The sequence below is a fragment of the Synchiropus splendidus genome, chromosome 14, assembly GCF_027744825.2.
Source record: "Synchiropus splendidus isolate RoL2022-P1 chromosome 14, RoL_Sspl_1.0, whole genome shotgun sequence".
NCBI classification, from domain to species: Eukaryota; Metazoa; Chordata; class Actinopteri; order Syngnathiformes; family Callionymidae; genus Synchiropus; species Synchiropus splendidus.
This window is the reverse complement of record NC_071347.1, coordinates 10,154,731-10,178,866: the sequence shown is the minus strand read 5'-3', so window position 1 is coordinate 10,178,866 and position 24,136 is coordinate 10,154,731. Positions and strand designations below refer to the sequence as shown.

General features: G+C 44.9%; 1 protein-coding gene across 1 annotated transcript; it reads left to right on the top strand.

The window, feature by feature from the left end:
* smad6b (SMAD family member 6b) lies at positions 1-23,136 on the top strand. Its single transcript, XM_053884590.1, has 4 exons — positions 1-1,357; positions 3,851-3,907; positions 5,132-5,209; positions 22,229-23,136. The coding sequence occupies exons 1-4, from the start codon at positions 658-660 to the stop codon at positions 22,768-22,770; spliced, it is 1,377 nt and encodes a 458-aa protein (XP_053740565.1). The 5' UTR covers positions 1-657; the 3' UTR covers positions 22,771-23,136.
* Positions 23,137-24,136: the final 1,000 nt, after the last annotated feature.

Genomic DNA, 24,136 nt, shown 5'->3' with positions numbered 1-24,136 from the left:
CGTGTGTGTGTGTGTGTGTGTGTGCGCGCGTGTGTGTGTGTGACTGAGGAAGAGGGGGAGAGAAAAGAGAGAGGAGCGGAGGAAGAAAGGAAGCAGGGCTGCAGTTGGATTCAGCTCCGTGAGGAGGAACAGGGACGCGATCCGGCGCCGGGAGTTTGATCCTCTTCCATGTTTTGTCGGGATTGTAACGCAGACCGCTGAAGGAGACGACGAGGATCCGGACTTCCACTGCGCTTTTCCTTGGGATTTTATTCGCTTTGACTGAAGCCTGCACGGCGTCTCGCTTCTCGAGTGGACTTGCTAAAAGTCCTCAAGTCACTGCCGCTGCGAGTTGGAGGCGACGACCCCCCGGGTTTGGGTGAAACTCTCGCCGTGTCCGGGCTCCATGTGTTTGTTGCAGCCGCAGTAAAGGTCCCCTCCGCGGCGGTAGTCGGTCACTCTCGCTGGCTTCTGGTGGGAATGTCGCCTTCGGGTCTGGAGCCGGGTCGGTTGTAGATGCAGCCGAGCTCAGTCGAATGTTGCGCTCTCCCCGCTCGACCCTCGGCTGTGCGCTCCCTGCACGCCGCTCCGCGGTCATTGATGTTTCACTCCGACTCTCCGAGTAACAGCGGCTCATTCGCACACGAGTAAAAACAATATCGTTGGCCAAGTTGTCGTATGTTCAGGACGAAACGCTCAGGTCTTGTGCGGCGACTCTGGAGAAGCCGTTTGATCCCAGACAGAGAAGGGGAGGATGGAACTAGCGAGCGCTGCAGGGACGATCTGTACGGCAACAACCCGCAGAAGATTCCCAAGACGGAGTTCCGAGCGATGACCCCAAGCGGGTCTCCAGTGGGGGATGTGTCGCCGGAGCAAGGTGGGGGTGCGGCGGTGGAGCAGGACAGCGAGTGCAGGACGGTGACCTGCTGCTTGTTTAAAGAGCGCGACCAGTCCGAGCTCACGAGCCCGGCGAGCAGGGACTCCGGGTCATGTCACTTCGTGTTGCGGAACCTCGGGGCTCGCGAAAGCGGCTCTCCTCCTGAGGAGGCGACGCCACGGACGGTGCTGGAGCAAGAACTCAAGTCCGCCACTTATTGTCTTTTAAAGAAGCTGAAGGAGAAAGCGCTGGACACCCTGCTGGAGGCGGTGGAGTCCAGAGGAGGGATGCCCAGCGACTGCGTCATGGTGCCCCGGGCGGAGCTGAGGCTGGGCGCCCATGTGGCTTCTCCTCAGCTGCTGGTGTGTAAACTATACCGCTGGTCCGACCTCCACAACTCGGCCCAGCTCAAACCGCTCTGTGAGTGCAAGAGCTTCGGGGGCCTCGACAGTCCGACGGTGTGCTGCAACCCCTATCACTACAGCCGGCTCTGTGGGCCAGGTGAGTCCCGCCAGGTCACGTGTTCGCACCTAGTCCAGGCAGATGTGGACATTCAAGCACGGTTTTCGACAAAGCGTGACTTTAAAGCTCCGTAAGATGACGACAAAATGCTTCTCTGATTTTTTTCTAAAAACATGTCAAATACAAAGAGTCGAAGAAACCCGTTTCATCAGGGCCGGCCTCTTCATTAAGCTGGCTAAGCAACGAGTCTTGTTGGCTTAAATTCTGAAGTGACTCATAGAGAGTTGCATGAAACATTTACCACGGCCGTGCAACTGCCTACATTAGCACTTCTTTGAAGTGTAAAATGCCATTTTACTAGTCTGTTGTTAATGCAAAACAAAGCTTTTTTTCAGCATCAGAAACAGCCTTATTAGCCAAGTGTGAATATGCAAGGAATTTGGATCTGAAGGAGTTTGCAATGTTTGTGATGTTGAAATAGGAAGCAATATACAAGATACATTGTTATTTATAATAATAAAAATGAATGGAAAAAAGAAGCTATATATATATATATATATATATATATATATATATACAGTAGTTTAGATATGAATAATTTAAAGCAATCTTTGGATGAGTCGCGACCGACACCTGCCCCCACTGACCGTAGACATCATGTAGATCACAATAATTCAGCCAAAACTGATTCTCAAATCACCAGCTTGCTCAATAGCATGTGCATTTACATAATTGTACAGATCGTGCCGTGGTGCGGAAGATCACTGTATTTGTGCTGTAGCTGAAGACAGTAAATCACCATTATCAATAACCCCTCCGTGGCAGCAGCTCCTCCACACTTATTAAACAGATTAGATTTTGGAAGGAGGCAGGCCTATCATTTGGCAAACCCTCGGCCGCTCGACCCCGCTGACCCAATGACAACGCGTGGTATCATGTATAAAGATGCAAGCGTCAGTATTTCTGTCTCCTCACTGGCACAGGAGGAGGATTTTCCATAACATCCATGTTTACTAGAGCCAGCTGGCTGTGACCTGCTCTTCAAAGCCGCCCGCCCCAACAATATTAGGATTTACAGCGTACAAATGAAGGGAACTGCTGTCGCCAGGACCGCTTATGTCCCACTTATTCATCTGACCAAGCAATTGACTGTTGAAAAAAAGTGCCATGAAGCCTCCAAAGCCAGAAAGACATTTTAAACTTTTTATTTCTTCCTTTCATGAATCGTGCTGACTTACTGTGTCTTTCCTGACCTCCATTTAGGAGGGATTTTTTAAAAATGAGAACAAGGGTATCTGCTTTTAATTATAGCGTGTCATTTAGTGTTGACTTGACAGGAAGCCAAATCTAGTCTGTCGTGCTTCTCCATTTCGGACCCACTTTCTTTTCCAATAGAAATGTGAGGAGTTTAAGTTGAGTCGTCAGGATTCAGTCTTGGGTCTTTGGTGTGAAACAAGACAGTAGAGGTGCAGGGCTTGCACCCCACATTGGGCCTAGAGCTCGTAGTAGACATAGCTCACAAGCGTTCATGCGTGGCTCCAAAGAGATGGTATTTCTTTCATGCTATTCAAGGGGTGGGCTTAGAATCAAGACCTTCCTCGCTGGTTTTGACAGTGTTGTTGTGAGTGGAACAGAATACATCATAGACTTATGTAAGAATGAGCCAAAGACATGGCTTTATTTTAGCTGCTAGTTTCCCCTTTTCCGAGTATGTTGTGTCCCTCCTCACAGATTTATGTGAGCGCTTTTTCTTTTCTATTACAACCAAACTTTCCTCTTTACTTTGCCTCTCACACTGGCCTTGTTAAATGAGATCAGTTTCAAGTTTCACATTAAAAGCCCTTATGTCCTGAGGAGGTCCCCTCATGCTATTTAGGTGAAGGAGTGGTGATAATATACAGTTTGCATACAACTGGCGCCAGACTGACTAGCTGTGTATCTGAGTGACTGAGTTCAGATCCTGGCAATTACTGCCGCCACTCTTAAAGGACCCGCCGCTATTATGTTCTTCTCCTTCCCTTTTTCCCTGTAGGCGAGGTCACAGTGCGCTCGCAAAGTTTTTCTTTCCTCTCCAAAGTCGCTTTTTAATATAAACTATTCTTCAATTTCTGCTATTCTTTCACCAGAGGAAGCCAAGATCCCTCAACAAATTGAGGGAGTGGACTAGAGATGCTGCTATTAAACCATCATTTTTGTTTTATCCCTGTTGCCAATTAAAATGTTTCCTCTCTTGTAGACAAGTTTTTTTTTTCTAAAAAGGCCTGTAAACTTTGTTTTTTTGTGCGTGTCTGTGACAATCTCTCCCTGTCTGTTTGTGAATGTCATTTGTTATATTTGCTTACAACTCTGCGACTGTCTTAGCAAATATTTTAACAAGACTTTTTAAATGTTATGCACCACGACTATGTTGTGAAAAAGGCTTAAGTCGCAAAGCAATCGAGATGAAAGACGGTGAATTTCAATCAAGCTTTTATTCGATGGCCAATCACTGTTAAGTCATAGCAGTTGAACGACTTCCGTCTTGTGTTGCAGAGTCACCCCCTCCTCCTTACTCAAGGCTTTCCCCTAATGAAGAACACAAGCCACTGGGTGAGTGCTAGTCTATATTATGATTCACAAATATGAATTTTATGTCACATTTTCAATGCTGCAACTGTATTTCATCAGTTTTCTTTGTCTTTGATATTGAAATATGTTTGCTACAGTAAGATAATGCTCACTCACATCATATAGTCTGCATTTATTTATTTGTTTATTTGCTAGAATCTGTCAAATACTAGTTGATCCCAAAATATATGGTGATCTCTAGTCTTGGAGAAAAGAGTTCTCTCATATTTTCAGAGAGAAAAAATGTGTTGGCATTTCTAAACGATACTTTTTTATATGCTTGATGACGTTTGTTAGCAGCTTTTATAGCTCAACGTGAAATACTTTTCTTCTTTAAGGACCTCGTCATAAAGTCACACTCAGTATATTTTCATTATGAGTTCTTCAGCGGTGGTAACACATAGAAAGGATAATGTGACCCCAGTGTGACAGTATAGTGACTGTTGCACCCTGAAGGCAAGGAACCATTGGAGTTCTTTTCAAACATTTATCAGGGATCTTTGAGTAAACAGCTGACTTAACTGAATCCTGAACAGAACGTGCCGCTCACAGTGATCAGCTTACGGTGGCGGTTATGAAGCTTAACCAGTGTACCAATATTAGCTGACTCTGGAATATCGATAGGCTTGCTTCAGCATGTTTGTCCATCTCAAGTATTTTTTTATTTTCAACAAACATGTGGTCTTTAAAACATCTGACGAATCATAAAGTGAAATAAAGCTGCCACTGTTGGCATAGTTGAAGTCGTGAATTAGTAAACACCAGCAAGTGTTTATTGGCCCGCAACAGTCACTCTGTCAGTTGTAAATGAAAGCAGATGTTTCTCAATAAATTTATTGCAACCCTTGTCCTTCCTCGAATTCAGAAGTAACAGTAGCAGTAATAAAAAAAGTATTGAACTCCATCATAGTAAATCACAATCAGGACCCTTTAGTCAACTTCATCTGGTAACCAGTTTCTAAACTTTGCACTCAAAGAGCATCAATCGCGTGTTATTAAAGATGAAATGAATTGCTTTTATTTAAAAGATAATCTAGGCCATTAGTGACTACACAGTGAAAAGATGAAAGTGGCCATGAATAGCCTGACCACAGGCGCCATGTGATTGTTGCCTAAGCAAAATATTCCAACCAACTTGATGAAAAATGGGCTCCACTGGGTTGATGATGTGAGAAGACGCTCACTTCTCTTTTGTTGCCCCGGCAGATCTGTCAGACTCCACATTGTCTTACACTGAAACGGAGGCAGCCAGCTCACCAAACATCACACCCGGGGAATTCTCAGGTGGGTGTGTTCCTGTCACTGTCTCTGAGCAAGATGCTGCTGCTCGAATGCTCAGCTGCAGCCGTCAGGGCTCGGCCTGCGGATTATTATCCCAGACAAGAGACTGATGTCATCGCAATAATGAGGAACTTGTTGTGTCTATGTTTCACGCTTGTGCTTTCGACATCCTTTTGGAGATTTTGATCGTCAAGCGTCTTCGACTTCTTTTCTTACGTTTCTTGATAGGATCTGCTCATCGTTCACAGTTCTGCTCTGTTGTGAACTGAATAGCGCTTAAACTTGCAGCATATAGGAAGTGTGTAATCTATCCAACGTTTTAAGGTGTGAAAAGGTTGGTGTCGAATTAGCCTTTTAGTCATGAAGGAAGAAAGACTGATCTATGTTAAGGTCAGTGTCAGTGCTAGTCCATTTGAACATGGCGGCCATGCTGGTCTCACTTTTTGCACACTACTGGTTGATTGAATGATTGGTTTGTTGTGACAAAAGTCTCTTACCTTCCCCTGTCCATCAAGTCATGAGAAAATGTGGGTCACTCTGGTTATAGTGGTTCAAAGGTCAGAGGGGCAGAATTGTAGCCCGATATCTACAAGAGTTGGCTGTTAAAAGCAAAAGGTGAACAGTGCTGTGTCTGGGTGCATCAGATCCTCCATATGAGCTGAGTCAGTGAAAGTGAATTTTCCCTCATACGTCACAGTAAAATTTGGGGTGCCTCGACTTGTCATCTTGAGCGAGTCACTGGAAGCACACTGAAGCTGTCGCCCCAAGTGCGTTGCATTTGTCATGCAACATAGTCTTCACGGACTTTACATAGGAATCAGACACATATAACACGTTTGGTGTGATAGTACCTTGAGTCTGGGTTGACATACTCATGAGGGTCCCCTGACCATGCCACCCTGGCGTGTGGTTGATGGATAGCACGGGAGATGAATGATGACATGTTAAAGGGCTGGTCATCTCAATTCGCCCTTGAAAGAGGTAATTTGGAGTCAAACAAAACAAGAAAGGGAGGAGTGTTTAGTTTAGGGAGTGTACTTTTAATAACAGTTCCGCCCACCCTGTCTGAATGACTCCAAAATTTATGAGGGTAATTACATTCTGATGTTGTGCTTTATTCCTTCTCATTAAAGGCCATTACCAACAGTATCAGCACTACAGATAAAGGTCTCATTGTGAGAGGCGCGGAGGTTCAGTGGGGCGTGTGTGTTGTCCGCAGCGCTGGCCTCTTCACCTCTGATTTTCTTCCAGAAATATTTGAGTGGGATCAAACTGTAACTAGATCCAAGCTCATTCAGAAACACACGCAGGCTCACATATTTGCGCACACATGTGTGCGCGCCAACACACTTATGGCTCTATGCTGTGAGTGGGCTTCAGTGAGGGGTGGGTGGAAGGGAAATGGACCTGCTCCTGTGAATGAGGCCACACCAAAGGAAGTGAGTGGAAACAGTTCTGTCCTCTGACTTGAAATGAAACGCTCTTTTCTTATTGGACGCCACGTCTGCTTCTGAACTCCGCTCTCATGCGAGAGTAGATGTGGACACACAGTCCTCCATATGAAGCATGCAGGGAGCAGAACTTCCTGTTGCCTGAGTCTGCCTTGGCTCAAAGGTCTGGACACTCTGCAGTTGACATGGCTACCCAGCAAAGTATTCAGTCAGAGAGGGCCCCTCCTCCCCAGTGCACATGCTGTCACCACCTCAGCATGGCCTGGCGACACTCCCTGAGTCAACAAATGAGGGGCTTGTCAGAGCGTGCACCACAATTCCTCCGAGACTGTGGTGAGCAGAGAGGTTCAAGATCCGCTAGTCTTTGGTTTCTGCTTCAACGGTGTCCCTGTCCATGTCATCATCTTGGAATGGGGACATAAAAATAGACAGGGTGATGAGGCTCAGTGTGCAGTCAATCTTAGTGTTATGATGTGTAGTATATGGTCGCAACCATCACTGTAAGTAGCAGCTTGTATCAGTTAATACTTCTCGAAAAGCAAACTGAGATAGTTGTCAGTATAAGGAGAACTGGACAAACTCCAGTCCAGACAATACTCAGCCAGTGGTTGGTAGTGGTGGATTGATGAAGTTTCATGAAACAGTGTCCAATTTTTGAAGCCACTAGATGGCAGTGTCTACTACAGTGTCATTTTGAAACCAAGAGCGCCACCTACTGATCTTTGAAAATGAGGACACTGTTTCATGAAACCCATCACTCGCTAACACCGTCTTTGTTTTAGAAACTTTTCGGAGTCAAACTCATGGCCAGTTCTATCCCTCATAGTCATTTTATGTGGCATGTGGATACCAGTGCAGAATAATGTAGGTATGGTATTGATAAAGTACAGAGCAGCGGCTGCCTGTTTTTTTAGCTGTGCTACAGAACAAACATCAATAAATGCTGTCAGGCAGGGATAATTGCTCCAGATTGACCCTCCTCATATTTCCTGTTTAAGGAGCGTATACATTGGAATATAAATGTTTTGTGTGATTGTGTTTGACTCTACAATTTAAGTGGCTGGGTTGTGTTTGACGTGTCTCTTATAGAAATGGTATTCAGTGTATCACTGCAGGTGTGATGTGATGTGAAGGGGGGTGGTCTCAAACTCTAAACAGAAGTTGTGTATTACTTGTTTCTTCTTCATTCATTGTTTTCCTATCTTTTTGCCGCCTCAGTGTGTGTACTTGTGTAACCCATGCCTGTTATTATATCAGTGTCTCCGGATAGTAATCCCACTGTCAGTGACTATGTGGTCATCGTCTTTTGGAACGCTCTCAGTGATTTATTTAGGGATGGCTGTGTCACATTGTGGCAGAAAGACACTCCGGGATGTCTGCTTACGTCATAAGCCGCCAGAGCTTTCAAGCCAGTGCCTATAGTGTATCTCGCTGCTGTGTGTGTGTGAGGGAATGTGACTTTGCCTGTGCTGCCCTCCCAGAGTGCCAGCACACCTGTTTCCTCAGCGCCGGGGCCTCGTCGTGTGGACATCAGAGCGAAGCCCTTTGAAGCAGATCTCATTGCTTCCTGAATGACTGTCTGAGGGCTGTTTTCTCTCGACACATTGACTGTGGTCGCATTCATGGAAACCCGGGTTCCCATGTCATTTATTCCTAGAGAATGTCGTTGTGAAGGTATGCCTGCCTATGAGGCTGGAAACAACAAAGAAGCAGGAAAATAAGGTGGCGCAAATCCCTTTTGGAGGAACAGCCATGTATTAGAAGCAACGATAGAGACACCCTGGTTTTTATTTCTATTTTAATCAGTGATTATTTCATGTTGGTTGTACATTTCGATTTAGGTGTTCTACACTATTTGTCTGAATGAGATCATAACTTCATATTATATTTGTCATTACATTTGTTGAGCACTGATAATGTTCCTCAAAATCAATTGCGTTTTAATTTCTTTTTTTTCTCGATGCCAGCTTTGCTGCCTGCTCAAATGGAGACGTCCAGTGTAGATGACCTCAGTGGACTTCTGTTTTTACTGGGGGGGGGGCTTCGTGTTTTGTCGTGTGTTAGATCGGATCAACTCAACAGATTTGTCAACTGGGTGTTGAAGCATTGTGAATTGAGGGGCTCCCCACCACTGGTTTGTTGAGACAAAACGCAGAGACATGAGTCACCGCAGTGATTGATCTAGCTGATGTTCCGGATTGGGAAAGTTGATGCGATGAAAAGAATTGAGGAAGTTTTAAGAGTGTGTTTGCAGAGGGATCACATACAGTCATCAGAGCAGATTCTAGACATTCTCTTGGCTTGTTTGTGGAGCCTGCTTTGTCCTTTCTGGACATCTTGTCTGCACTCAGACATTGTGTCAACTGCGCTCTGATACCGACTGACTCATGCAGGTTGGAAAAAAAAGGGTTGGAAGGCAGATAGTAGTGAAGGCAAAGGTGCATTTTCTTCAACACAGGTTGCATATTCGCTCATTTTCTCATACACTGTGGAACAGTAGTGGAAAGTGAATGCATGTGATGCCCTTCTGGAAGAGTCACTCACATCTGAGAGAGTGAACTCTCTGCTTCATGTCGTTCCGCCTTAGCTCATCCCTTAGATTCATCACAGGCCTTGGATTTTATGAATGGCTGTAAAGTGAAGTAAGTGTCAGAAAAGACTGACTTAATGCGGTTGACATCATCCACAACACACCCAAGTGGAGAGAGCTATGTCAAATTCATCATATGGAAGTTTATATTCAACATCTGTCTTAATTTCCTAAGCTGTGTTTTTTTTCTAGGAGTGGTGAAGCTCCATTAGCCCTTTTTGTTTTCGCTGTATTGTTGAATCACGCATTGTTTGACTGATGTGCTCAGTTCGTTGTTGAAGGGCAATGTATGTCGGAATGCAGGGACATTACCTCCTTTATCTCTGTGAAATAATTACACTCATATTAATAGGTTGCAGGCAGATTATTTATCTTTATTTCCCTTCTCAGATATTCCCAGTCACTGCAGTGCAGTAACTGTATTATGGTCCTGCTGTGGTTCCACATATTGTGGGCTTTATTTGGAGGCTAAAATGGAGTTGAAACGGTAACTTCTGGTGGATTTACGACCTTGGTTACCCCACTAAACAATGTCCGAATGAAAGGAAGTTACATAAGTCGCCGCTACATTATCAGTCTGTATGTCATGTGGAATAATAATAATAATGAGCGCATCAGCTACCGCTGACATGAGTGTGGATTTGGCCACAAAACCTGTGAAGGGTTCTGAGAAACTACATAAGACCGTACGAAATGTCTTCATGTTGTACTGTTATAGCAACGGTGGCAACATTGTGCGTCGCAGGCAGATGCGGTGACAGCTTCATCGGCCTGTCCTCGCCACCCGGAGGTATGATCCCCCTCCTGCGTCACGCAGACAGCCATGCAGCCTGGACCGGTCTCCCCTGCAGCCTGGCACACATCCTCAGGTTTCCACCGCAGCCCTGAGCATTCCCAGTGCCTTACCGCCCACACTCCCTTAGGAGCCCCAATGCTCCAGGATACGGGATGTGGAAATAATGTGACTCGAGTGCTTCCACCCAGCCTCCCAAAATCAGGTTTTGTGGATTGTTTATTTGAGGGGAAGGAGGCCTCAGACAAACATCCTGTTTTAAAAAGCGGCCTGCGTTTGTAGGCGGTGAATTACTCCTTTGACAGTGGGGGGGAGACCGAAGAATGTTAAAGAGAAGGTCAGCATCTCCGGGGATGCGACAGACCTGCACTCCTTTGCGACGTATTTTAAAGCCCGGTTGCAAGGTTGTCACTAAACATCCTGGAGGGTCCCAAGTTGTCTGTGCTGCTGCGGGTCCTGTATCCACAGTCCTCGTCTCAAGTATCCGTTCCTGTCCTGGGAGGCGGACTTCCGTTTCCCCTTACGTAACACGCATACGCATAGAAGCGGCCATTGATAAGAGCGATAAGGACATTTTTCGTTTTCCCTTTCTCAGCATTGTTTGGCTGTAAAAATCAGAGGTTATGACATTAGACATCCTCAGTCTGCATGACCTGTTGGCTCATTAATAAGTTCATTGTTGTGTGTGAGGAGGTGTGATCGTAGCTGAGCGTCACATTGTTTGGTGCAGTTGAGGATCAGCAGATAATGTTTTATTAAAAGTTTGGAGCGGAATAAATGTAAATTATTTTTAAAGTATACTATCTAGATGGGAATACAATTTGTTTTATTTTATTCTTTCTTTATTTATGTTTTTCTAATTTAGTTATTGTTTGCGCTTGTGTTACTGTCTTTATTTTGTTGCAGCGTAGTTTTTTCTTATTTTTTTCCCCGTTCCATTCATAGCAAAAAATTAATAATACTAATAATAACTTCTACCGGTTGATAGTTCAATACAATCACATCAAGGTGAGACCACCGATTGTGTTTTCGCGTGTGTCAGAAATATGAATTGGAACATGAGTCATGCGAACGTAGCAGGGCTATGTGACTGAAAGCAAAGCTAATCCAAAGCAGTCCTGGGAGGGGTCCGAAAACAGGTACATGTCAACAGAAACCTTTGTGCATAGCTTGGCTTTTGGCATTTTACAAGTCGGTGTGGTGTTAGTGAAGGTTGTTGTTTGATTAACCTTTGACAGCGGTGAAGACGTAGATGATTCTCCAGCCCTGTGCGTGAATATAATTGCACAGTTCTGTGTGCTCAGAAGAGTTCATGACCTTTACACTGCTTGACAAGAATATGTGTCTGTGTTGGAGTGCCGTGGTGATGAGAGAAGCAAAGCTAATAGGAGCTTTGCCTTCCATTTCATTCTCTAAAAACAACGGTGTAGACCTCATCAGAGAGCTGGATGGTGGATGCTGTCGCCTCCTCACTCCTCATGCCGCATCACAGCACCAGCCTTCACCAAAGGCGCCATTCATTCAGTGCAGGGCAGCGGGTTACGGCAACAAATAAAGAGCAGCCAATGCCATTAAAAATGCATGGAATGTCCAACTGTTGGTTTAGTGTTTTAGCTGCCCAAGACTGAGAGGCCCGACAATACTCCCATTGGAGCTGGCCACTGTAAATGTGCTGAAGAAAAAAACACCGAAAATAATTGCCAATTACAAATACTTTTTATATTTATTTTACCTGTTTTATCCACATTTATGAATCCAAATGTTGGCTTCATCCGCTTATGATTTAGTGCTGCGGTGAGATTGCTGGCGAAAATAGATTTAAGGTTTTTCCCTTCCTCCCCAGAGGAGCATTGACAGTTGTGCCTGAACCTATAGCTGTCAGTATTTTTAAAACTCAGAATAGCCAGCGCATTCTTTGAGCCTTCAGAATGCAGTGTGTGGATTAACTGTAGAGGCCCATGTCATTCGACATCTCTACTCAAGCCTTTTGCTGCGAGAGGGAGTGGAAAGAAGCTCATAGTGGCTGGGCTCAGTTCATGTTCTCTCAACTGTACACATGCAAACAATTACAAGGACTTGAAATGTTGGAGATGTTTCTGAAATGAGCCAGCGTGAGGAGCGGTTTGATTGACGGCATTTGGAAGCCTTTTGTTGTAACCTTGATGTCCTTAATCTCTCACTGATGAAGACTGTCGTGCCCGCTGTGCTTTGTGCAAATGAGTCTTTGCTGTGGTCACTGGTGCGGGTTTAGAGTTCAGAAACTTTTGAGGTCACCTGATGAAGGAGTTACCCTGGATGATCGCTCATGGACAGCGGTTGGATTAGAGAAGTTCTTGCTCCTTTAAGTTTAACCCTTTAAGTGCCAGAGTTGCGATACTGTGACTGGCAGTGTCACAGAAGAGGTGCAAATATGAAGCCTAGTGTAGTTTATAGTTTACTCAAGCAGAGGGCGAAAACCTGTAACTTCAGTCGGACGAGTAAATAAAGACTGAAAACCGGCATGATAATCAAAGTAGGAGCATAACAGAGAGAAAGAGAGCAAGTTTGAGTGCCTCTGAGGAATATTCACACTCATAAATGCCGACTTGTGTATTTCCAAAGACCAAAATCGTTGATGCAAAGGGAAGGGACTCAGATGAAAGAATACATGTTTGTGTCTCTTGTTTTCAGAAGAGGTCGGTGGTACAATTGATGCGTCTTTAAACACAAATTCAAGAAGCACACTCAAATTTAAATAGAGAGCAAGATTGCACAACTTGAGATTCTTATTTCCTGTTAACGACCATTCACCAAGTATACATGTGACTCTGACTGCGTTTGACTTTTTGGCCCTGTGAGTGATTGAGTTTTTTGCTCTAAACTGTCCTTTGGGGTGTGTGGTTGTTTGAGTACATGAATGGTTCCATCACAAGATTCTGAGAGACCTGATATGTTCCCATGTTGACCTTTTTAGGCCAACACAGGTGAAACATAGCTGATCACAAAGCTGATCTCTGGTTGGGGCTCCTCAGTAGTTTCCATCATCTGTTGTAGTTTCGACAATTTAGTTCCCAGTTTTTGGCTTAATTTATGGCGAACAATAAGCAAATACAAATCTGACCACAACGTGTGTGGGGCTCAAGCAGGTCGATTGTTTCTTTTAAACGACCAGGAAATCTTTATTCATATGAGCATATTTTATATTTGTTTTGCATTAATGCAGTCAGTGTCAACTGATGGTTATTGACCCCAAAGTGCACAGCAAAGAAGTCTTCAGTGAGTTGCTTCAGTCTTCTTCCATTTCAATATCGTGTAACTAAACAGTTTTATTATGTTACATATAAGCAGATCAAATTTCCTATTGTTTCCTGTCATGAATAAAACTAAAAAGTTAGACCAGTTCCACTTCATTGAAGTAATGATTGAAAATTCAATTCAATGGCAATGGTTGTATTTAATAAACCAAAAAAGACTGATTTCTATCAGTAAGTTTGATTTGTGAGTACATGAGGACTGAGCGTCCCACTCAGAGCAGTCTGGCTGTCGCATTTCAGGGTACGGTTTAGATTAGAGGTCTGGCTTCAGCTCCCCCCTCATCTCCACGCTGTGACTGCCAGCGCATAATTCATTTAATGAAATCCTGCCATTCCCTTTAGCGTCAAGATTTTCGGCCGATGTTGACAGGAGAGGGCGATGTGAATTATTGGAAATGTTTGCTCCTGCATTTTTAATGAACTTGTGAACGGGTGTGGGAGAAGAGGGGGGCTGCAGTTGTTTGTGTTTGGGGAGGCGATGTCTGGAATAGCAGTGTGAGTTACAGTCCAGCAAGTGTTGTGATTGAAACAGAAACTCCGGTGCCACGTTATCCTGACAGAACACATTCTCCTCACGGGCTCCGATCCACCGGGCCGATCAATAGCTAGCCATTGTTTGAACAGCGACTCTGTCCATCATTGCTGGCAACCCAATACCTAACTTTCGCTTTAAATTAGTCTGACTAATAGAAGCATAATAATAGAGCCCCCTGTTATTGTTCACTCCCATAGGATTCCGTTTATACACGCTCTCACTTGTGCCAAGAGTTGGTCTGGAACTCACTTTCTCCTGTGATTGGTGAATAGAACTGGAAGGGAACAAATACAAACTAATCTTCTGGCTCCGCTACCCCTCCCCCAAACTCCTAACCAGAGTAGGAAGTTAGAAGGCACAGCGAGGAGGAGGGGGGAGTTCAGGAATGTGCTGGGTCTCCTCTACTCAAATGCTCCAGCCTACTTGGCTCGGAGCGGCCTCGCACACACTCAAAAGCAAACGCACGTACGCTCGCACACAAGCAGATAGGTTGTATGAGGAGGTGAAAGGGTGCAGCCACCCAGCAGGATGTTCTCTCAGTGTTTTGCTTTTGCTTCTCCGCTGTGTGCAATCTCAGGAGTCGCTGGCCCTTAACTTAACCTGTGGCTCGGACATGGTCCGGGTGACCCCGGCCGCCCTGAGTGACCCTTGACAAGGTGGTACTGTTGGAGTAAAAAAACTCAAAATCTCAGTTATTTCAGGCCACTCTTCCATGATTCCATGATTGTAAAACTCAGGATGTCAAAGCCACAAATAAACCCTTTGTTTTTTTTCTCTCTTTGTGAGTTTTGATTGAATGTTGGGGTCAGGACTGTGGAAACATTTTGAACGTAGTACATAATGCATTTTGAAAACCCTGCCTTTGTACTTTGACGAGGTTGTGTTTACATGTTTCCCCTCCAGTCACAGCAGCTGCGCCAGATTTGAGAAAACATTTGATCAACACTCACAATTTCAATGATAACCTTTGAGTTTTTGTTCACATATTTTGTACTAGCGCTAACGTCAGTGTGATGACCCTGTTGCGTGTCTCTGCTAAGTTTGTAGTTACCTGAATGTGACTGCAGTTCTGAGTACCTGCAGCCCTCTAACAGGTTTCACTGTGGGATTATAAGGCTTCATGTTGCTCTCCAGTGCTATTTGTTTGTCAACTTCAAGATTCAAAATGAAGTCTAGTTCTCTGCCTTTGATGGCTGTTAAATGGTGATGGTACACATTGTGCTGTTGTGAATGGACTGTCTAGCTGCTAAACAGAGTACTGTTAGTGAAGAAAGATAGCGCTGGCACAGCCATGTTCACCTCGAGATGCATCCAAACGTTGACCCAGATGTTACGATTGATCCAGCAGGGATTTATTTTTCACACTTTGGTCATGTGTTATGGATTCATCAGGAGTTGGTCTGTTTTGTTTTTTGTTATTCAACAAAACAGAGTCCTAAATTCATGAAAATAGTAAATAATGATTAACAGTCCCAGACGGCGACATTTAGAGCTCTGACGGCAGTTGTCAAGGGGAATGAAAAGTGTTTTCCAGAACTCCTCTTGTGACGAGAGAGAAGCTTTTGTTGATTGGTTTTGTTGCGTTCACGTGAAGACTTGAAGAGTCAGTCTCTAGTTTGTTTCTTTTATTTGGAAAGACATATTCAAGAACTGTAGAAAGCATGTCTTTGGCGAACTGAGGTACTGTCTTGTGTGTCGAGCCCCGGCTTTGTACACATAAGAACAGACTTGGTAATGCTCCACCACTATTGAAATCGCCGACATTATTCATACTATGGCGACTTGGTGACACTTGTTGCGCTAATGGTTGGTGCTTTCAGTTGACTTTGGCGCCCGCCTCTCCAGTAGCACTGGTAGCAGGTCAATCTGTTGGTGGCGGGTCAAAACTTTTGAAGGTAATAATTGACTGGGTAAGCGGAATTGAACATTTAAAAAGGTATAAAGCTAGAAAACATTTGGACGCTGCCCCATCAGATCCTTCACAGGCGCCATCAGCTCAGTGAGTCATGAGTTGCAACAACCTCTGTGATCAGCTTCACTTTGATTTCATTTCCTCTTGTTGATGAAGTCTCCCTCTCTGCTTTTGCCACTGAAAAATATTGGTTGTGATGCGTTAAGGCGCCGCAACATTTGCAACTGCAGCAACAAATATGAAGCCCGTTGCTTGGAAGCCGTGGCCCAAACGTTGTCCCAAATGTACCTTCACAGCAATGACATCAGCAGTGTCAGCTCATGTCATGGAAAGGGAAGAGGAGAAGAAGTCAATTACTCTTAAGCATTCTTATTGTGAACAGTCAGGCTTGCGGATTAGATTCAGTTTCTTCCTTTGGCTTCTACTGTATTTCATCCCCGAACTACCCCCTCTTCCCGCCCCCCTCTCTTTCTGCACTTTTCTATCTCTCGCTCTCGGCACGGAAAGGCCCGACCTCGGGGAGTAAAATCCATAGACATATAAGAGCAGCTCCAGTTAGCGTGTCTGACTGATAAAGCCGACTTTGATGGCAGAGATAGCCCAGACGCCAGCCTAAATGTGGCCTGCTCAGGGGTTGGAGTCTGCCTGTAGGAGCCATTGTCTGCAGAATTAAAGCCGTACCAAGCTTTGCACAGGAGGGGGAGGCTTCTCCTCCAGTCCTCTTTGTTGTTTTAGTTGTAAAAGAGACTATTAACCAATTATGCGACTGCTGCTCAGGCATGAATGTGTCAGTTCGGATTATAAAAAGCGGAGTTTGTTCAAAATTTTCATGCTCAACCGCAGTATGCACATAGAGCCCCCCCTGTCTCCGCCAGCCCTTCATCCTATCAGTTCATTGGTAGAAACTAATAGCTGGAGGGGGAATCTAATCCTTGGCACAGGATGAGAGACCTCCTCCCCCTCCCCTCTTGGCCGCTCTCCTCCCCTTGACTGGCAACAGTGTTTTTGTTTTTTCACCCCTCTCCAAAGTTTTTGGAGGAATGAGGTGTTCCTCTCTCTGGATTAGAAGAGATGAAGTATAATGGTGGTGGCCCCGGATCTTGGTGGGGAGATGTTAGCACGGAGGGGAAGCTGTTGTTTGTCTGCTTGTCCCTGACACACGGCCTCCCATTCATCTCACTTCAAGGCTGCGGAGCACTGTTTACCCGGGGGCAGCTCTTTTTCGGCGTCTTCCTCCCCCCCTTGAAAAAAGTTTGAAGCCACGTTTCTGTCTGTGCGTTTGCTGAGACTCGCCCTCGAGTGGAATCAGACTCAAATTGTAAATTATATTTACGAACTGCAGTTAAACAGCGACGCGCTTGTCAAACAGCATGTTGACTTGGTTCGCCCTGTTCAAGTCAAAGGAATTAGAAATGTTTTACAGTCCGTTTTCCAAAAAGCAAAGCAGATTCCTTTTCAAGTGAACGGCAAACCTGATATTATCGTTCAACTCTCAACATTTTTCTTCTTCGGCTTGGCTGTGAGGTACTGCTTGATTGGAACAATTCAGATGACACTTTCTCCTTGAAATGTGGTGATGTGTACAGCATTTTAAAAACGGCTGGAAAGTAGATGACTTGCACCTTAGAATGGGAGCATTGTTTGTTTGTTATGACCGAAATGTTGGATGTATTTGTGCGCCTTAATGCTTGCTTTCACGCAAACAATATTTACACATCATGATCCATTGATGTATCCAGTATCCAGACGTCTTGTATATTTTTGGAAATTTTGTTTTTAAATTAAATCAGTCTTGAAATCTAATCTATCAGGTGTCAGCTGAAACCAGCAGCACCAGACTGTCTTCAGACACCTGATAAGTGTCACTTTGTTTGACTGGTTGGATCGAAAACCTGCACCACCCTGGCCCTTTGAGGAGTGGTTTGAAGACCCCTGCTATATGGGGCCCCATACTAAACCATTAAAATGTCACTGCTTGAGTAGTTAAAGCTCAGTCTGCCATTGGTGCTTTTCATTCAGCGTCCTGCCATTAAATGAACCTGCTTATTCCCTGCAGACCAGGTTAGTTGTGAGCTGGATTTGACCTCAACTTCATGGGCAAATGCTGATCATTCTGGACTCGCACATAATGGCCCCTCTCCTAGATTTAGCCGTGAGGGCTAACAAGCGTGCTGCCATGCTTCTTAGAAGGTCTTTTAAAATCTCCTGATCTCTTTTTGATTACGTACACAATGCACTATTGCATCTCCTCCTCCATATTTGACAATCTCTGTAACATTTGGATCTTTTCTCGCTAACTAAAAAAAGATTGTGTTTGCTTTGAAGACTTCTATAATAGTATACAATACACTTAAAGGGTCGCGACTAAAGTATTGCAGTGGAAAGTATTTTCCCATCAAATTCTGCAGCACATTAACATCCAAATGTGCAGAACAGGGTGTCAAACTCAAAATGTCTAACACAGATCAGGTCACAGGTGGCCACAGTTAGTTGTACAATTCTTTGATAGGAAAAGTAGTTTCAACACAATATGATATCAGTGTCCCTAGGAATTATTGAGTTTCAGCATCAGGCTTCTGTGTGGTTTGCTTCAAAACCCATGAACTGTCCGTCTTCACCACCAACTCACAACACAGTCTGGTTTTCTTCTTGAAGCATACATTTTTATCTGCTTTCCCATATTCCATCGGACTTCCCTTTCACCTGCATTATTTTTTTTTTTAGTTTCTGACATTTTTATCTGTAATCGCTTGCCAGCTTCTGGAAGAGCAGAGCTTTGGCACCAGGTACATACCACCGATATTTATTCATGGGCCGTTTTAAGTGACACGGTGGACTGGAGACGGTAACAGTTGACGGTAAAACAAATCTACATCACTATGAAACTTCATGTCTAAATCTACATTTGATGTAGTGGAAAAGAGTTTACATATTCTAATTCGCCGTAAAGACTGACTCAACCAGCGGAAACTGGTTTTACATGTCTTTTCTTTTGTTTTCATCAACCTCATTGTCAGGATGAGTGAGCTGAAAGTCAGAACCGAGGGGCCCACAAGACAAGGTAATCAGATGATTTACAGAGTTGAAAGTTTGTCGCCAGATTAGTTCTTCACATCAAAAGAAAGGAATTCTTGTCTCCCTTTCAACAAGCCGAAGCGCAAGTTGCATAAAATAAACTCACTAGGCTTCATTAGAATCCAAAAACAAAACTATGAAATTCATTTTGGAGCAAAGCTCTTGAGGTATGTGAGATCAGATTTGGTCAAACACTGATATAATATGTTAAAGCGACTCTTTCTCTGAGTATCTTAACATTCTGGTGAATAGGTTTGTTGGATCCAATCCAATGTGGTCAGATATGAACATCACATACTCGCTGTCCCACACTCATTAAACATTGCAATTCGCTGTTTGACCTTTGAACCATGGCAGACACGCCACCAATGACTATCTGCTTTATTACAGCCTCTGGAATGTGTGAAAATTTGTTTCAGTTTTGTCATTTGTTTACATATAGTTTTCCTTTCTGGAGATTCTCAGTGGGAATATAACATCACATTAGACCAAAGAGGTCAATGTGGATTCATTTTCGTCTTTACCAGAACTTTTTTACTTTTTTCAAAGTCAAATCAAGTTTCAGTTTATGAACTACAATTGTCTACTGACTGAGATGTTAACCGCTTTGACCCCAGTGTGATTGAGTTTCAATATGAAAAGTTGTGTAAAACGGATCAAACAAAAGGCTGAATGGTTTTTGCGGGGTGTGAGATCACGAGCAGACCTTGCGCTACTGACCATTAGAATGTTGGCGTCCTTTGTTTGGTGACCTCTATCTGCGAATTCACTTCTCCACACACACCAGTGGAAGTGGATCATCTTTAGCGAGTTAGCAGATTGTAGCCTCAGGCAGCAGGAACAGGAAGCCAAGTGGGCCTGATTGAGGCGCCGCAGGTCGCCGACTTTGAGAGTGACACTAAGAGGCGAGGCTTTTGAGAATAAAATAACAAAAATAACACGGCCTACTATTCTAATGGGTAAACAGAGCAGTTAAAAGGTGGCGAGGTTAAATGGATGCAGAGCAGCAGTAATTGCTCCCATCCTGTGGAGGCCCCGCCCTGCGCTGAGCCTTTGAAGGCCGACGTGTACTCAAAGAGAGCTGGTTCCTCTGCTGTGGTCAGGAGGGAGGAAGACACGCAGCCAACCTCTACCGCTTCGTGTCTGACTGGAAAGGATTTGGTCGTGGCCTGACCGCTATTTGCATCATTGTCTGGTCAGGTCCCATTAATTTAAGCAGACTTACTCACGAAGATAAAAGATCATCTGAAATGAAGTTTCTTTGAGGACGGACGTCAGCGGTGAAGCGTGGCAGAAAGCTCTCCTGCGACTTGATCTATCTTGTGTCTTTCTGCCGGAGCGCTCACCTCACTTCCATCGAAGCCAAAACACGCAAGTGGAGGGCAAAAGCACAAGCACGCCGGCCGATTTCTGCGAACAGACACGTGTGCGCGGAGACACACGTAGACAACAGAGCAACAGGAAGAGGCCTGGCCACTGTTGAACTCATTGTCTTCCCTCAGGCTGGGCCTTAGCATTAGATACATTTCTAACCTTTGTCCCCCTCACTCCTCTTCCTGGTCCCTGCAGACGCTCTGGCTACCCTTTTCCAGCCTACGTGTGAAATCTAGACATTGTTGACCGAATTGTTTCTGCTTCATTCTTTCCGTCTGAAGGCAGGAGACGCTGGCCGTCAGGTCTGGAGTGTTTGTGTGCACAGTCAGAAAGTGAGTCCACCTTGATGTGTGGGCTCTGTTTGATTTCAGACAATAGGGGCCATAAACAAGTTCGGCTAAAGTTCTTTGAGCGAGTGAGCCGCGTCGCTGTAAAGCTCAGCTCCGAGTGGAGGAGTGGGAGTGTGGAATTTACTAATGGCACATGCACGTAGGGGCCCCTGAAGAGAGGGGGTCATTTCAGCCACCAGTGTGTGCGCAAACACACAGAGAGTCTGTCTGCGGCTCCCACAGCCCCCCGCTCCTTCCCTCCCCGTCCACGGAAAAGAAAGCCTCCGACCAGCGGGCGTTTTGTCTCTGCACGTCTGGTCAACGTTTTTGCTAATCTTTGTATAAACTTTACTAATGTGGGTCACTCAGCAGAAAGCGAGGCATTTTGTTGCTGCCTGGATGTCCGACGCTCCACCTTAAAGGCGTTTGTTAATGTGGCGGGCGGTCATTAAGCCCTGAGAGCAGAGAGACTGAAAGGAATGGGGCCACAGGCTCGGGCTTTAAATCCTCTGTGCCAATAGACTCTCTGAAGCAAAATAATGGCATCACTCTGTGTGTGAGTTAATGGGAGCTGATAGCATGAAGGCTGGGGGGTCAGCAGGTCACGGGCTTGTGCTAAGTTGTCAGGGAGCTGAATGCCGTCCTTGGGCCCACAGCAGGGGGAAGAGCCGGGTGTTGGGGGAGGGGGACCCCCTGCCCGGTCTTCTCCCGTCACCCCTCTCTGTCGGAATGTGGAGAATAAAATAGCGGAAGTGCGATCACATGCGCCTTCCTCCGCTTTAGTCCCGCCCCCCCTCCTGGATGCGTGTACAGGTATATATGTGCAGCACGGTCCGAAGTGAAGGAGAGGCGGGGGAGACGTTCACCTGGGAAACTCTCACTGACCAGAGCTCACACAGCAGCCACGGAAACATGGTCAGAGTTACTGGGCAGATGTGTTCTGGATCACTTTGTTCCACTGTGTCTGGAGGACTTAAACGTGTTTGACTTGTTCTCTAATAAAGTTCAGTTGAAGTACTTGGGACTTTTCCTCTGAGCACTTCTCAGGGCAGCCATGACAGTGCCCTCTAGAGGCAGGAGAGGGAACTGCAGCTCGTGACTGAATCTGTGTGAGAAGACCTGATGAAACACAGACTTGTTTTCGATTCGGTTTGAGTTGTGAATTAGCCTCAAATGTGAAAGAAAGATCTTTTTATTTCTCCATATAAATTCATCAACTGTGTTGTCTTGTTGCATTTAACTGTTATTGGTTAATTTAAAATCACTTATTTCCAATGGTATGTCCCTTTTTTGTTCCTTTTTTGAACCTAATAGTATTTTTTGTTATTGTTCATTTTATGAAAAATAATAATCCCCTTTTGATTCTGTGATTTAACAATTAACCACTATATTGAAGACTTGCTTTCCAATATAATCTTTCTGCTCATTTGTCCCTTTCTTTTTTCTTTAATAATATTTATCCTTTTCTTTCCTCAAGTTTTCCAATTTAATCAGTCACTTTCATCCCCAAATTTCCTTAGTGGTGAAAACAAATATGTTTTGTTAACTGCTGACCTGCCATTGAGCAGAGTCATTTACTATTTGTAATGTATATTTTTGTTTTATTTTATTTTTTGTGTGTGTGTTCGTGTGAAAATGTTGCTGACTTTTCCGGCCTCTTTGTGTTTCAGATGCCAGTTTGTCTCCTGACGCTCCCAAACAGAGCCATTGGTGCAACGTGGCGTACTGGGAGCACCGGACGCGGGTGGGCCGCCTCTACACAGTGTACGAGCACTCCGTCAGCATCTTCTACGATCTACCTCAGGGCACCGGCTTCTGTCTGGGCCAGCTCAACCTGGAACATCGCAGCAGCACCGTTCAGCGCACGCGAGGCAAAATAGGCTACGGCATCCTCCTGAGCAAGGAGCCGGACGGCGTTTGGGCCTACAACCGCAGCGAACACCCCATTTTCGTCAACTCCCCGACTCTGGACGTGCCCAACAGCAGGACTCTGGTGGTGCGCAAGGTGATGCCGGGCTTCTCCATCAAGGTGTTTGACTATGAGCGCTCCTTCCTGCTGCGGCACAACACGGACGCCGATCTCCTGGACGGACCCTACGACCCCAACAGTGTGCGCATCAGCTTCGCCAAGGGCTGGGGCCCCTGCTACTCCAGACAGTTCATCACCTCCTGCCCCTGTTGGCTGGAGATACTCCTCAGCAACCACAGATAACACAGACGGACACCGCAGACGATCCCAAATATCATCTACCTAGATTTAATATAAAGTTTTATATATTATATGGAAATATATATTATACTTGTAAATACGGAGTCATTTTTACAATGTCGTTATTTATGTATGGTGCAATGTGTACATGGACAAGAGGAAAAAAATGGAAAATGCACTTTGGCTTATATATATTATATATATAAATATATATAAAAGAAGATACAGAATCCTTCAATACCAACTTGAGAAATTATACAGCAAAATTAGGATGAGCCTGGATTTGGTGTATAGTTTTTATATACTATAAATGTCCAGACGAAAAGCTAACGCCATTCACACATTGATAATAAAGTATTCGCATAATAATTATTTTTGACGTCTTTATGTTCACATGACTGGGCTTGAGTTTCTTCATGTTTCCTGCTTATTAAGAAAAGTTCTGCTTGTGTGTAGCTGAAGCGTGAAGAACACGCTGACGTGATCGGAAAACCTGATCGATATCACTTCAAATGTGACCACAACCAGTGTTCTCACGATCACTCAACCATCAGTCTAAGCTACGAGTGAAGTCTGCTCTCCCAATTGGTCACCTCAAGTTTTCAAGTAGCCTCTGAGCTTGACAACATTTAACATCAACTTTCACATCACTGCTGGCTCATCCAGTTCCCATGTCTCGGTGAAAGTCATCCGCCAGCAAATGGACAGTTTTTACTGCAACTGCATTCAGAGGACTGAACCTGCCTCTGACCAGTCAGGAGGCGATGCTACTTGTTAGCAAGAAAACGGTGGAAGCTGTGACTTCCGTTGGAGTGTGCTCCTACAGACAAGCCAGTTGATGTGGCTCTGGTATCTTGATGAGGAAGCTTTGGCGCAGACCCATGACACACAGGAGAGATGTCTCTCCATTAACCAGGCCAGCAATGTTGTGTGGCTTGGAAACAGTGGCACTGAGGAGGCAGAGCTGAAGAGATGAAGATGCTGAGCTTCTTCTCTGGAAGTGAGCAGGATGGATAGGATCAGGAAGCAGCAGATCAGAGGGACAGCACATGTGGTCAGGTGTTTAGGAGACAAAGTCAGAGAGGCTAGATGGAGATGGTTTGGACATGTACAGAGGAGAGAGAGCCAGTACATTGGTAGATGAAGATGTTGATGTTGGAACTGCCAGGCAGAAGGTGGAGAGGAAGGTCAAAGAGGAGATTTATGGAGGTGGTGAAGGAGGACATGAAGTTTGTAGGTTTGAGAGAAGAGGAAGCAGAGGACAGGGTGAGATGGAGGAGGATGATCCACTGTGGCCACCCCTAAAGGGAGAAGCCGAAAGGCAAAGAAGAAGAGTCTTGTGTCCACCAGTAGAATTGATAAGTATAGT

What these genes read in the sequence shown, in the direction of transcription:
- smad6b (XM_053884590.1), top strand. Translation starts at nt 658, where the DNA reads ATGTTCAGGACGAAACGCTCAGGTCTTGTGCGGCGACTCTGGAGAAGC. An exon ending in TGAAGAACACAAGCCACTGG is followed by an intron (nt 3,908 to 5,131) that starts GTGAGTGCTAGT and finishes TTGCCCCGGCAG; the next exon opens with ATCTGTCAGACTCCACATTG. An exon ending in CACACCCGGGGAATTCTCAG is followed by an intron (nt 5,210 to 22,228) that starts GTGGGTGTGTTC and finishes TTTGTGTTTCAG; the next exon opens with ATGCCAGTTTGTCTCCTGAC.